We start from the raw sequence: 13,772 nt of genomic DNA, 5'->3' as shown, positions 1-13,772 counted from the left end.
AGCTCCGAGAAAAAAAAAAAAAAAAAAGAGTGTATAACACCTAACTCCCTATTTTTTTTAAAAAGGAGGAAACAAAATACATAAAAAAAAAAAATAAAAAGTACATGTATATAAAAGTACATGTCTTTCAGTTTACAGATCAAGAAAGGCAAACTACTGGGAGAAGTCCCAAGGTCCTACCCTTAGATGAAGTGCTTCAGGAAATTAATGGACTGTGAGAAGAATTAAGTCTTTGCTAGGAAAGTACCCCGATCCCAAACAGCCATCCCTAAACATTTAAGATTTAAGCATGCTGGGCTGGAGAGATGGCTCAGTGGTTAAGAGCACTGACTGTTCTTCCAGAGGTCCTGAGTTCAATTCCCAGCAACCACATGGTGGCTCACAGCCATCTCTGATGTCCTCTTCTGGTGTGTCTGAAGACAGCTCAGTGTATTCATATACATAAAATAAATAAATCTTTAAAAAAAAAAAAAAAAGATTTAAGCATGCTACATTCTCATGTGTGCCTAAGTATATATGAGTAAAAATAATAAAGAGGTTGTGAATTGGGGACACAGCATTATGAGTCCCCAAAGGAGAGTGATGTGAAAATACTGTCACAGTACTGTGTATGAAAGTATCATTTTTTTTTTTAATTTATAAAAGGCTAACCTTAGTATGGCTCAACAGTTAGGTGCACCTTCTACTCTTGCAGTGGAACCCAAATTAGATTCCCAGAATCAACATTGAACAGTTTGCAACTGCCTGTAATTTCACCTCCAGAATACCCAATATCTCCTTAGCACCCAAAAGTTCATGTCAGTGGTTAAGAATACTTGTGATCTTCCAAGTTTGGTTCCCAGCACCTGCATTGTGGCTCATAGCCATCTGTAACTACAGGCACTGGTGTGGTGGGAACAGAAAAGCAGGCCAAAATGTAAACACATAAAAAAGAAAGTCGGGGGCTGGGGATTTAGCTCAGTGGTAGAGCGCTTACCTAGGAAGCGCAAGGCCCTGGGTTCGGTCCCCAGCTCCGAAAAAAAGAACCAAAAAAAAAAAAAAAAAAGTCGGGGGCTAGAGAGATGGATCAGTGGTTAAGAACACTGACTGAGGGGTTGGGGATTTAGCTCAGTGGTAGAGCACTTGCCTAGCAAGCGCAAGGCCCTGGGTTCAGTCCCCAGCTCCAAAAAAAAAAAGAACACTGACTGCTCTTCCACAGGTCCTGAGTTCAAATCCCAGCAACCACGTGGTGACTCACAACCATCTGTAATGAGATCTTATGCCCTCTTCCGGTGTGTCTGAAGACAGCTACAGTGTATATAAGTTTTTAATAAAAAAAAAAGTCAGGCTGGGAAGATGGCAGTGGTTAAAAGCACGGACTATTCTTTCAGAGGTCCTGAGTTCAAATCCCAGCAAGCACATGGTGGCTCACAACCGTCTGTAATGAGGTCAGATGCTCTCTTCTGATGTGTCTGTCTGAGGACAGCTACAGTGTACTTATATATAATAAATAAATCTTAAGTCACAAACAACTTTGTTATTCTCTAAGGCAAGTTTATTCTAGAGAAAAAAAAATCTTCATCCCTATAATCTGATGGGCTCTCTCTTTCCTACAGATGAAAAGTCACTCCAAAATAAACCAGTATTTAATTAAAAAGTAGCATACACCTTTAATCCTAGCACTAAGAAAGAGATAGACATGTATTTGAGTTCAAGGCCAGCCTAGTCAGCATAGGTAGTTCCAGGATAGGGAAGACTACATAGTTTCTAAAAACAAATTAGCATGTGCAGTAGGCAATAGATGTTTATACCCAAGGAGTAGAAATGACATAAAGGATGCAAATAAAAATTGTTTTCTTTTAGTGTCATGGAGGATGGCCTTCAATCCCAGCACTCAGTAGGCAGAGGCAAGTGGGTATGAGTTCTAGGCCAGCTTGGTCTACAAACTCAGTTCCTGGATAGACAGGTTTACACACAATTCCTCCCCCACAAAGTTATGCATTCAGCAAGTTTTCATTTTTCTTTAATTATCCAGGTGAGGGATCTGCAATGGCAAACTGAATGTCAGAGGACCACCTCTGGGAACCAGGAATTGGAACTCAACTCAACTCAGGTCTAAGGCTTGGAAGCTGGTGCCTTTGCCTACTAAAAGCTATCTCTACAAGTCCCAAAAAATTCTGTTGTTCGAGTTAGGATTACTTTAGGTGGGGGTTGATGGGTTTGTGATTTTTTTTTTAAGACAGGTTTTTCTCTGTGTAACCTAGGTATCCTACAACTTTCTCTGTAGACCATACTGTCCTCAACTCAGAAATCCTGCCTCTGCCTCCCAAGTGCTGATAGATTGCACCACCATTGCATGGTATGTCAGGAAAGTTCTTAATTCCCTGCCTGGCACGTATTTAAGAGCAAGGCTCAAGGGTTGGGGATTTAGCTCAGCGGTAGAGTGCTTGCCTAGCAAGCACAAGGCCCTGGGTTCGGTCCCCAGCTCCGGAAAAAAAAAAAAAAAGAAAGAAAGAAAGAAAGAAGGAAAGAGCAAGGCTCAAGCCTTAGTAGTTAAGGAACAAAACTTGGAGGAACACTACTGCCCAATTCATTATAAGCAATTAAAACCATGAAATGCTTTGCTAATAGAGTATACACTTTAAGAAACAAGAGAGGGTGGCCAAAGTTGGTGGCATACACAGGCAATCCCAGCAGCACCTGTAGAGGATCAGAATTTCAAGCCCATTTGGCTTATAAAACCTTGGACTCTATCACTTAAAAAAAAAAAAAAAAAGTGGGGTTGGGGATTTAGCTCAGTGGTAGAGCGCTTGCCTAGGAAGCGCAAGGCCCTGGGTTCGGTCCCCAGCTCCGAAGAAGAAAAAAAAAAAAAAAGAAAGAACCAAAGAATTCAGATATACTAGTTTGGGGCTGGGGATTTAGCTCAGTGGTAGAGCGCTTACCTAGGAAGCGCAAGGCCCTGGGTTCGGTCCCCAGCTCCGAAAAAAAGAACCAAAAAAAAAAAAAAAGCAAAGCTGTGGGGCTTGAGAGAATGGCTCAGTGATTAAGAGCACTGACTGCTCCTCCAGAGGTCCTGAGTTCAATTCCCAGCAACCACATGGTGGCTCACAACCATCTGTAATGGGATCCGGTGCCCTCTTTCTGGTGTGTCTGAAGACAGCGACAGTGTACTCATATAAAAAATTAAAAAAAAAAAAACAAAAAACCTGTGAGACCCTATATAAAATAATATTAATATTATCTTTAAAGCAACATGAAGCCCCTCTAATTATGTGACCAATTATGCTTTTCTTGATCATTTTATGTTGGAAAATTACATTCCTCTAAACTTTAATATGATTTCCAAAAATCTCAAATTAACTGATGATACTAATTCTTACCCAGGTATTCCCAATATAGAGTATCAAATATACGCACACACCCACGCACACACCCACGCACACACCCACACACACCCCCACACCCACCCCCACACACAGGATAGAGAGGGGAGGGACTTATCAGCCCATTGGAATCTTTGAAAAAGAAACAAATAAGAGTTACCTTTAGTGTGATATACAATAGCAGCCCTCAGGTCAAAAGAACCCCAGCTATCATTCCTTTCTAGGCCTCTCTGGTATCTCTGTTCTTTGGCGGAGCCTAACAAAGTGTTCGTAGGAGAGGCCAGAGGATTTTGATTTTCTATTTCGTAGTCCTTTGAGAGAAACACTAAAGCACCTTGACTACTGGTGTCTGCTTTTTGCAGGTCACCTATATGACTGGGTTCCAAGGATAAGGCTCCACTCTCAGTAGTCCCAGGTTTTAGAATGTTACCCAGAACTTGAGGACTAGTCCGTTTTTCCAGCTCATAAGCCTTGGGAAACACAGGATGCTCAGTTCCTGAGGGAATTATTTCAGCACCCTGTGAAACCAAAGTGGCAGGATATTCTCCTTGAAATGTCACTTCCATCACTTTATGATCTGATGACTTTCCAATAACAGTCTCTGGGCCAGCACTGGGTTCATTTATAAACGATAAACCCCACTGATTCTGGAATATATCTCCCAGGTTTTGCTGATCTGTCTGAGAGGGCAGATCTACTTGTGCACTTAACAGCACTGTTTGCATATTTGAAGGGTAGATAAAAAGGCTAGACTTAATTTGTTCAACAGCTGCTGAACTCAGACTCATGTCCTGAAGAACTGAATCAGTCCCAGTAGAGATGGGTGTTAAAGTATTAGCAGCAGTAGTTAGCAGTGGCTGACCCGCAGATGGATACATACTTCCATCAGTTCCTGCTAAAACAGGCCCATTAGAAAAACTGGCAGAAGTAACAGATTTCAGAGCTGACATGGGGACCTGGGATAACCGACTTGAGGATTGGGTCTGAGTTTCCCCAGTAGATGATGATGATGAAGATGAAGTTGGTGACACAGAGGAGTTCTGTACAGTTTTGTTGAGGTTTTCCTTAACTTTGCTTGCATAACTTATTTTAGGAACTATTTTTGCACTGCTATTGTCCACTGGAAAAACTGGGGGTGGTTTAAACAAGGTCCACGAGTCCTCTTTGGAGGCAGCAGCTGAGGCATGCTTTCCTTTGGGCCGATCATCAAACTTTTTGCTACTCAGACCAGGTTTAATATCTGAACTTTTACGAATTATGTCACCCATAGCAGGTTTTCCACGACTTGTTCCTCCAGGTCCAGTTTCGTATTTCCAAATAGGCTTCGAACCATCTACTCGAGTTCCCTTTTGTTCACTGTAGTCAGGCTTTAAAGTTTCAAGTCCCTGTTTTAATGCTGGGACACTAGTCTCTTGCATTATTTTGTCTTGCACTAAATTAAGGTTTTCACAACCCTTGGCACTATTGCGCCTAGCTTTCCTTTTCTTAGGAGTGGTATATCCACTCTCAGATCCACTCCCATCATTATCTGCTCCTTTGCTCATATAACCATTAGTAATATAGCCTGAATTATTTGTTATAACACCATTTGGAATTGCTATAGTGTCGGTCTTATCTACAGCCTGGGTCTCTCCAGATTTATTTTCATAAGACTTCCCATTCTTTTTGTCCATACTGTTTTTCTGAATAAAATTCTTGGTTTTAATTCCTGCTTTTCCAAAGGTGCTGGTCTTTACAGTCTGCTTCAGGCTCGTGTCTACAACTTGCTGGTTGCCATTGAGGACCCTGGAAATAGGGTTGGTAGCTTCATCAGAACTGAGGTTCTTTAAAGATATTTCTCTTTCTCCAGCATTACCATTTATTTCACCATAGCCTATAGAAGGAAAACAAAAACAAACAAAACACATACATTTAAATCACAGCAATACTGAACAACTTTATTGAACCCCAAATACCAAGTAAGCTGTATGTAGGGTTTGTATCTCGTCTCTTGTCAGCCCATTTTACAAATTTTATGACACAGAGTTCATTGCCAGTCAGAAGCAGACCTAGGACACAACTCACATGAGGTCCATCTACTGGGCCAGTAGCCAAAATCAACTAGAAAGATCAGGACCTTTCAAGCAGCAAGCCATAATATTACTCCAAACTATCTAAACAGAACAAACCTTATGTATTACAGCAATGAGGTTGTTATAACAAGTGAAGCAAGATGATTGTTGCATGTTTGAAGCCACCCTGGGTGGGTGGGACAAGGATAGAACCTTGTCCCAAACACATACTATTTAAACAAACCAGTGCTACTTCAGATACAATTGTAAAAGGAAAATAAAAATAAGACTTTGGCTTTTGCCTCCCTTGCATGACCACTGAATTCAATCCCTACCCAGTACTACTTACTGCCCCTCCCTCCCTTCTCCCAAAGAGGAAATTGAGGGCTGTGAGTGAGTAGTTGCCAATGTCTATCAGACAAAGCCATAAGGCCTGTGGACTTCCAAATATAACTCCACATAAGAGTATACCATAACATATGAAACAAAAATATGTAAAACATTTTTAACTCTTTTATTAAGACTCATTCTCTTACTTTCCCTTACTTTTGGTGTCTATTTGAATTAAAGGACCAGGAGAGAAAAAGTTAACATCCAAGTCAGAGTAGCAGAACTAGAAATCTGTCTACAACCCAGATTTCTACCCCCTTGCAACACTTTCACGCTCACAAAACTACTATGAAATGCAACTAAAATTCCAAAGCAGGCAAGTTTTTGAATATAGACTTCACTCCATACAGCTAAGGTTTTGTCTGTTTTTTGAAATCAAGTTTTTCTGTGTAGTCCTGACTGTTCTGGAAATCACTGTCACTGAGCTCAGAGATCCACCTGCCTCTGCCTCCCAATGCTGGGAATAAAGGCATGAGCAACCACTGCCCAATTTACAGTTAATTCTTACTAGAAGTGATTTACTGGGTCAATCACAACTTCCTGCTCACTAATAAAATGGGGACTAGCTATCAATTGTTTTAAGATCTTTGGGAAATCCTCAATCAAACAACAAATACATTTTCTTCTGTATGAACTTCCAGAAAATAAGAAAATGTAGTTGAACAAATAGCAAACTACAGACAATACTTTTGCTTTCTGACACGGGATTTCTATGTAGCCCTAGCCATCCTAGAACTCACTCTGAGATTTGCCTGCCTCTGCCTCCCAATACTGGGAGTAAAGGTGTACACAGCCACTGTCCTGCATTAGAAATACACAATGGCATGTATCAAGTTCAAGGTTCAACCCTTACTTAGGAAAAATAAATTCCTTATTTCCAGCATTGTATTACCATTTTTCATTTTCTAAAAACTATGATAGCCAATCAATCAAACTTCCTGTGTTGCTTTGAGCTGAGCTCAAGATCTTATCATACTAGGAAGGTCTTCTACCAATAAGCTCTATCTCCAGGTCACAAATAAAAAAAAAATTTCATGGAGCTGAGGTGGTGGGACATGCTTTCGATCCTAGCACTGAAGAAAATCTGAGTTTGAAGCCAGCCAGGGCAAAGACCCTGTCTCAAGTGTTATTTTTTTTTTCCTCAGAGAGAGGCTAACTATAAGACAAAAACAGTATATGTAGTTCTGTATTCTATAATGTTTTCTTTAAAAAAAAATGCAGAATGTTAAGCCAGGTCTAGTGATACGTACCCCTGCAATTTTGTCTCAAACAAAAAAAAAAAAAAAAAAAAAAAAAAAAATTAGGGGGGTAGAGACTCTAACTAATAGATTTGCCTGAACCAAAGGCAGCCAAGAGAACTACTTTACCATTTAATAAGTTAAGCAATTGGGGTTGGGGATTTAGCTCAGTGGTAGAGTGCTTGCCTAGGAAGCACAAGGCCCTGGATTCGGTCCCCAGCTCCGAAAAGAAGAACCAAAAAAAAAAAAAAAAAAAAGTTAAGCAATATCTGTATCTTCTGATTCATTAATCATAATTTTATATATTTAAACTAAAGGTGGGCAATGTTACATGCAATGATAAAAACTGAAGTCCAAAAAAGTTGAACCACAACACAAAATTTTAAGTAAACTGCAACAATTCTACCTAAGTTTGCTTACTAGTAACTTAAATACCAGAAATAAATCATGGGGGAAAAAAGCTCAGGTAGCAAATGGTGGCCCACATTAATTCCAGCTTCCTAGGAGAATGAGGCACCAGAATTACAAATTAAAATGTAGCTCAGTGGTATATAGCTCCTACCTGCTATACACCAAGGGTCCTAGGTTCAATTCTAAGTTTACAAAATGCAACCTACTAGGCAGCTTTTAAAAGTGTTAATGACAAAAATAAATAAATCTCACTTCTGAATAAATACATAGTTGTCTCCCTGTGGCCTTGGTATGCAGAAAGTCTAAAAAGCATCTTTTAAAGCTTAGATATTTAAGAAAAATGTGAAGATAGTAGTTATAACAGAAAGCAAAGAATTCCTGTGTCTTTACTATTTGGGGCTGCCATGATAACTCCACTTCAAATGGACTCAGTAAAACTTGAGTCCCAATAAATCTAGCTTTTGGATTTGACATTGCAATTACTCAACATGTTTGGCCTCCTATGCCCTTACTTCTGAATACAGAAAACCAGTTTCACTTAAGTTTGGGAGTAATGGTTCATAAAAACCCATTACGTTATGTACCTAACATTTTCTAGATTTCTTAGCACTGTATAAAATGACCAAACTACACATGGAAAAGCCACTCAGCCCAACTGATAATATTCTTCATCCCAATTTAAGACATTTTGAGGACAGCCACCTTCAATGAATGGTTCAAGGTCTGCATCTCTATGGAGTAAGGAATCCGATGGGGAATACACAAACCTTGTAAAAGATAAATTCTAAATCTTTGAACAGTTCCATTTGGCAACCTTGACACTTTCTCACCTTCTGAAAAACCAAAACCAATGCAGTTACATAATTCCTAAGTCTCTAAGCTGCTGTAAATCCTTACAATTAAACATTTCTGCTCCATCATCAGTCCCTACCACCTTATAAAAGAAAATCTGATATCCATCCAGGTGTCTTCAAATAACTTACGGTCTACACTAAGTTTTTCACCAGTAACTACTTGTATTATATGATAGGCTAAGTTTAACATTTTTCTAAGCATTCCCTTTTCAGTTTAAAAAAAAAAAGCACTTTAATGTGCTTATATATAAACTTTGATGCTTATTTTTTAAATATTTCAAGACTCCACGTTTAATATGTTAAATAACATTCAGTTTGGGGATAGAAGTCGGTTTTAAAATGCACCAAAAACACCTCTCACTTTAACCAAAAAGGTCTTGTCCAAGGTAAGGGATTAGTGACAACCGCATGGACAAGTCACTTCCTTTCCAGTTCATCGTTAAAGAAACAGGGAACCCAAAACTGCCCGTGTTGTCCATCCAATCGAACATCTGATTAATCCCTCCTACAGTCACTAACCCAGCTCACAAGTTTAGTAGGTGTTGAGTGGAAAAACCAATGGAGTAAGGTTTGAGAGGTTGCCGGGCCCCCCACCCTCCTTGGGTAGGAAATGCGCTGCTATAAAGAAAAAGGCCTAAGTGAAAAAGCCTCTGAGGCGGAGTCGTGAGCGAACCTGGCAGGAGATGAGATTCCTGTGGCAGAGAAACTCGTGACCCGGGAGCTTGGTTCCCGCTGTGTACCCCACCAGGCCTCAGGCACCGCCTCTACCCAAAATGAATCCCCTCGCCCCTCGCAGGCCGGCGGAACGCTGGGGCCGCCGCCCGGGCCTCCTTCCCCCTCTAGCTCCTCTTCGAGGCCCGCTCCCTCCCGGCCGCCCGCGCCTCCCGCCGCACCCGGGAGCGGGAAACGCGGCCGTCGGCGCGCGAGTCCACGGTGCAGGCCGCTCCCCTCGTGGCCGCTTCCCTCCCCCACCCCAACCGCCCCCGCCCCTCACCCCAGGGACCCGCCCGGGGCCGCGCGGCCGCCACCGGGTTACACAACCCGGCGCGGGGCGGGGGGAGGGGCGGCGGGCGGCGGCCGCCCGCAGTGCGGGGGACCTGAAGAGGGCTGCACAGGGTCCCGGGGCAGCGGTGCCAGCGTCCCGTGTGGCCTTCCGCACCCTTCCCCCTCCGCTCCTCAGCCGGCCAGAGTCGGTGACAGGAATCGGCTTCCAACATGGCGGACAGGAAGCGGCCCCGCGAGGAGAAGAGAACATTCCAGCCTCGCCGGCTCCGAGGCGAGCGGGCCAGGGGCGCCGGCCTCTGGAGGTGCCTCGCGGATAGACAGCGGGGTCCGGAGCCCAAGATGGGCATTTAGGGATAGAAAAGACCCGAGGGACGATGGGGTCCCAGCCTACCCCCCCCAGGACAGCAAACCCCAAGGCCACAGGTGGGCTTGGGGTGGCGGGTGAGGGAGGACGCTTCCTCAACTCAGCCCTCAGCCCCGCTCCTCGCCGCCTGCAAGCGGGTCTCGCGACACCACCCGAACCGGAATTCACTAGGCCTGGATTACAGACACCTCAAGGGATTTTTTTTTTTTTTTAGGACAGATGAGTTTCACCCCTTCTTAGGGCCCCCACATTCAGGCAACTCCAGGGCCGCACTAGAGGGAAAAATAAGGCTGGACTTCCAAGGCCGACCGTACAGGTCTGCCTCCGGCCGGGGCGGGGGCCGAGGAAGGTCACGCTGGCCTGACTGGGCCTCTCCCATGCTAAAGGGAAGGAGAGGGCGCTGCAATCCCCACCTCGCGGCCCGCGCCCGGGAAGAATAGAAGGGGGCATCCCCGGCCCGGCGGGACGCACACCCCGACCGGGTCCGCGCTTTTCACATCTAGCCCCACCCCCATCCCTTCCCCCCAACCCAGTCCCCTTCCCCCACCGCCCTCCCTCTCAGACCTGTTTTCTTCTTCGGCGTTTCCTGGTGCTGCTGGAGGGTGTGTTTCTGCTCATGTTTCAGCGGCTTGGGCTGGGCCTTGGGGCTGCCCTCGGCTCCATGCTGCAGGTATTGGTGAGGCTGCTGGTGATGGTGGTGGTGGTGGTGGTTGTGGCTGTGGTTGTAGAAATAATAATGGTGGTGGTGGTGCGACTGCTGTTGCTGCTGCTGGGGGTGATGGTGCGGATGGTGGTGGCTGTGATGGTGCTGAGGCTGTGGCTGGCCGGGCTTCTCCTCCATTGAAAGCGGCTGGGACTCCCTGGCTGAGGCTGCGGGCTGCTGCACCGTCAGGATCTGAGACTGCTTCTCCGCGCTCGCTCAGTATATCTGAGCGCGTCTCGCCAGCGCACTGGTTAAGCGAGCGGATCTGCGAGATTGGCAGCCGCGCTCCAGCAATCAGGAGCCACGCTGCGCGTCAAGCCCCGCCCCTAGCCCAAATCCTCTTCCCTTCCCCTTCGCCACCGCCGCCTGGCCAACGCCACTTACCCTATGCAACCTCACAGGGCCGGGCCTTCAACGTCAGCATTATGGCTCTCTCTTCTATCGCTTTCTCTCCTTCACCACGCAGTTAGCGAACAGCACTTTCTACACTCCTCACAGCGAGCAAGCTGATGTCGAGTGTAGCAGATTCCACTGAGGATTCTACTGGCGCTAGGAGCCATCTGTTGGTTTTGCACCTCCTAGAATATGTTGGGGTGTGTGTGTGTGTGTGTGTGTGTGTGTGTGTGTGTGTGTGTGTGTTTAATTCTTTTCCGGGTAGTCGAGGGGGAGGGAGGCGGGGGGGGGTCTCAATTTCCTTAACCCTTAAACCACGAAAGGGGCAATACAAAAAAAGAGGAAATAAATACATTTTTAAGAATACAAGAGCCTCACAACTCGATAGATCGTTTTGTATTCTGGATTCATTTTGCTTTGTATTCATATGCTAATCTCTTCCTTTCCACGGAGGGATTATAGGGTTCCACAATAGGGTATCTGTGTAATTTTCTAAAAGGGCACAAAGGGCTTAAATCATTGTTTCTTTGTAGTTGAAGGCAAGAGAGAGAGAGGAATGAAAAATCTACACTGAAGTTTTTTGTTGTTTTGTTTTTTTAATTAAACACTGCAGGTGAGGTCAACTATGAAACCAAAATAGGTTTTAGGATAAGACTTTCAAAAGTGAAGGAAAGGAGAAAGAAAATCTTTAAAAGTTCTTTAAGTTTTGGGTTTTTTTACATTTTTTGCTTTAAATTGAAAGAAAACATTGAAATTTAAAGGCATATTTGCATTTTATGCTGTTAATTCAACCTGTTATGATAGGAAGGAAGAAGGTTGTGATGAGGACAGACACGCGGCACCCTCTTAGTATATTAGGGGTGGGTGTTGACTGGGAGTTTTGTTTGTGTGTTTTGGATTGGATTGGTTTTGAAACAGCATCTATGTAACCCTGATTGACTTGGAACTACCTTTGTAGAAGTGTCTGGCCAACTAAGAGGTTCCCCCTGCTTCTGCCTCATGAGTGCTAGGATTAAAGTCCTACATACCAGCACACCCAGCCAATGTGCTATTACATGAATGCTTGCTTTATAATTCATTTAAATTATACATATAATGCATACACATCTACGTAATACAAGGGAAATTTTAAATGTAAAGTTTACCATCTTTTGTATTTATTTTGTTTTGTTGTCTTGGTTGGTTTGTTTGTTTGGTTGGTTTTGAGACAGGATCTTACTGTGTATTGCTGCCTGGCCTGTTACCATTCACTATGTAGCCCAGGCAGACTACAAATTGTTGCTGTGCCCCTTCCTCTCCCTCAAAAATACTGTCATTGCGGGCCGGCACCATCATACCCAGTTCCCACTTAACCATTTTGAGTACACAGTTGAGGGGTATTTCAACATTCCCATTCTTCTACAACCATCTCTAGCTCAAAAATACTGTCATTGTGGGCATGCACCATCACACTCAGTTCCCACTTAACCATTTTGAGTACACAGTTGAGGGGTATTACGACATTCCCATTCTTCTACAACCATCTCTAGTGAACCTCTAGGACCTATTACTCTTGAAACCCCACTGCCTTTTAACTGGTAAAGCCCTTGAGGGTGGAGGGTTAGGTCAACTGTTAAAGAGCATGTTCTGCTCTGGCCAAGGACCAGAGTTCAATTCTGAATACTCCCATACAGCTCATAATCATCCATAACTCTAGTTCCAGGGGATCCAATCCCTCTTCTGAAGTCCAAGGGCACCACACACAGGTAGTAAACATAATTAGGTGTATTTTGTATGTGTGGGTTTTTGTTTTTTGTTTTTGGCCGGCATGATGTGTGTATGTGCACCATGTGTATGCCTGGTGGCTGCTAAAGTCAGAAGAGCTAGTTAGGTCTCTTACATGTGGCATTAAGAATGGTTGTGATTCGGGCTGGAGAGATGGCTCAGCAGTTAAGAGCACCTGACTGCTCTTCCAGAGGTCATGAGTTCAATTCCCAGCAACCACATGGTGGCTCACAACCATCTGTAAGGAGATCCGATGCCCTCTTCTGGTGTATCTGAAGACAGCTACAGTGTACTTATATATATAATAAATAAAATAAATCTTTAAAAAAAAAAAAAAAAAAAGAATGGTTGTGATTCAGTATGTGGGGCTGGGAACTAAACTTGGGTCTTCTGCAAGAGCGACAAGTAGTCTTAGCCACTGAATCATCTTTCCAGCCCTGTTTCAATTATGCATTTCTGTTTGCTTGGCGTTTATTGTTGTTTTGATTCTTCTTTTTTTTTTTTTGGAGTCACAATCTCTTATACCCTAAGCTAACCTCCAACTCACTTTGTAGTCAAGGATGACCTTGAACTTTTGATCCTTCTACCTCCCACATTTTGGTATTTCAAGTGTGTGCTACCATAATACCTTAATATGTGTTCATATTACATGACATGAATAAAAAGGTCTTTCCTTTTTTTGACTGAATAATATCTCATGGTGACTAAGTATGTTTTGGGAAGGTATATACAACATTTTTAGTATGAATTTATTTGACAATAGGTATGTTATGTTAGTCTCCCTTCTCTCACAGACAGCCGAGACTACACAGAGAAACCCTGCATTGAAAAACCAAAGAAGGGCTCTAGAGATGGCTCAGTGGTTAAGAGCACTGACTGCTTTTCCAGAGGTCCTGAGTTCAAATCCCAGCAACCACATGGTGGCTCACAACCATCTGTAGTGAGATCTGATGTCCTCTTCTGGTGTGTCTGAAGACAGATACAGTGTACTTATATATAATTAAAAAAAAAAAAGGAAAAAGGAAAGAGTTAGACACTAGTGATTCATGGCTTTAATCTCAGTGCTTGAGAGGTAGAGGCAGGTAGATCATCCTATGAATTCAAGGTCTACAGAGCTAGTTCCAGGACAGCCAAGTCTACTTAGAGGAAAACCTGTCTGAAGTACAGTATACTCACATTGCATTAAATAAGGAAATAAATCTTTAAAAAAACGCTGTTCAATAAATACTTGAAAATG

At 43.4% G+C, this 13,772-nt stretch overlaps 1 protein-coding gene across 3 annotated transcripts in view; it reads right to left on the bottom strand.

Annotated features, from left to right (window-relative positions):
- The window catches only part of Nufip2 (nuclear FMR1 interacting protein 2), a 32,860-nt gene extending 21,855 nt beyond the window's left edge, over positions 1-11,005 (bottom strand). The window contains exons 1-3 of one of the 3 annotated variants that reach the window (XM_003750867.6): positions 10,763-11,005; positions 10,240-10,643; positions 3,523-5,235 (exon numbers count right to left, since the gene is read on the bottom strand). In XM_003750867.6, the coding sequence (XP_003750915.2) occupies positions 3,523-5,235; positions 10,240-10,516 (1,990 nt within the window). In that variant the 5' untranslated portion in view covers positions 10,517-10,643; positions 10,763-11,005. 3 annotated transcript variants of the gene reach the window in all.
- Positions 11,006-13,772: the final 2,767 nt, after the last annotated feature.

This window comes from Rattus norvegicus, chromosome 10 (assembly GCF_036323735.1).
Source record: "Rattus norvegicus strain BN/NHsdMcwi chromosome 10, GRCr8, whole genome shotgun sequence".
NCBI classification, from domain to species: Eukaryota; Metazoa; Chordata; class Mammalia; order Rodentia; family Muridae; genus Rattus; species Rattus norvegicus.
The sequence above is the reverse complement of the archived record's forward strand: the minus strand, read 5'-3'. Positions and strand labels throughout refer to the sequence as shown.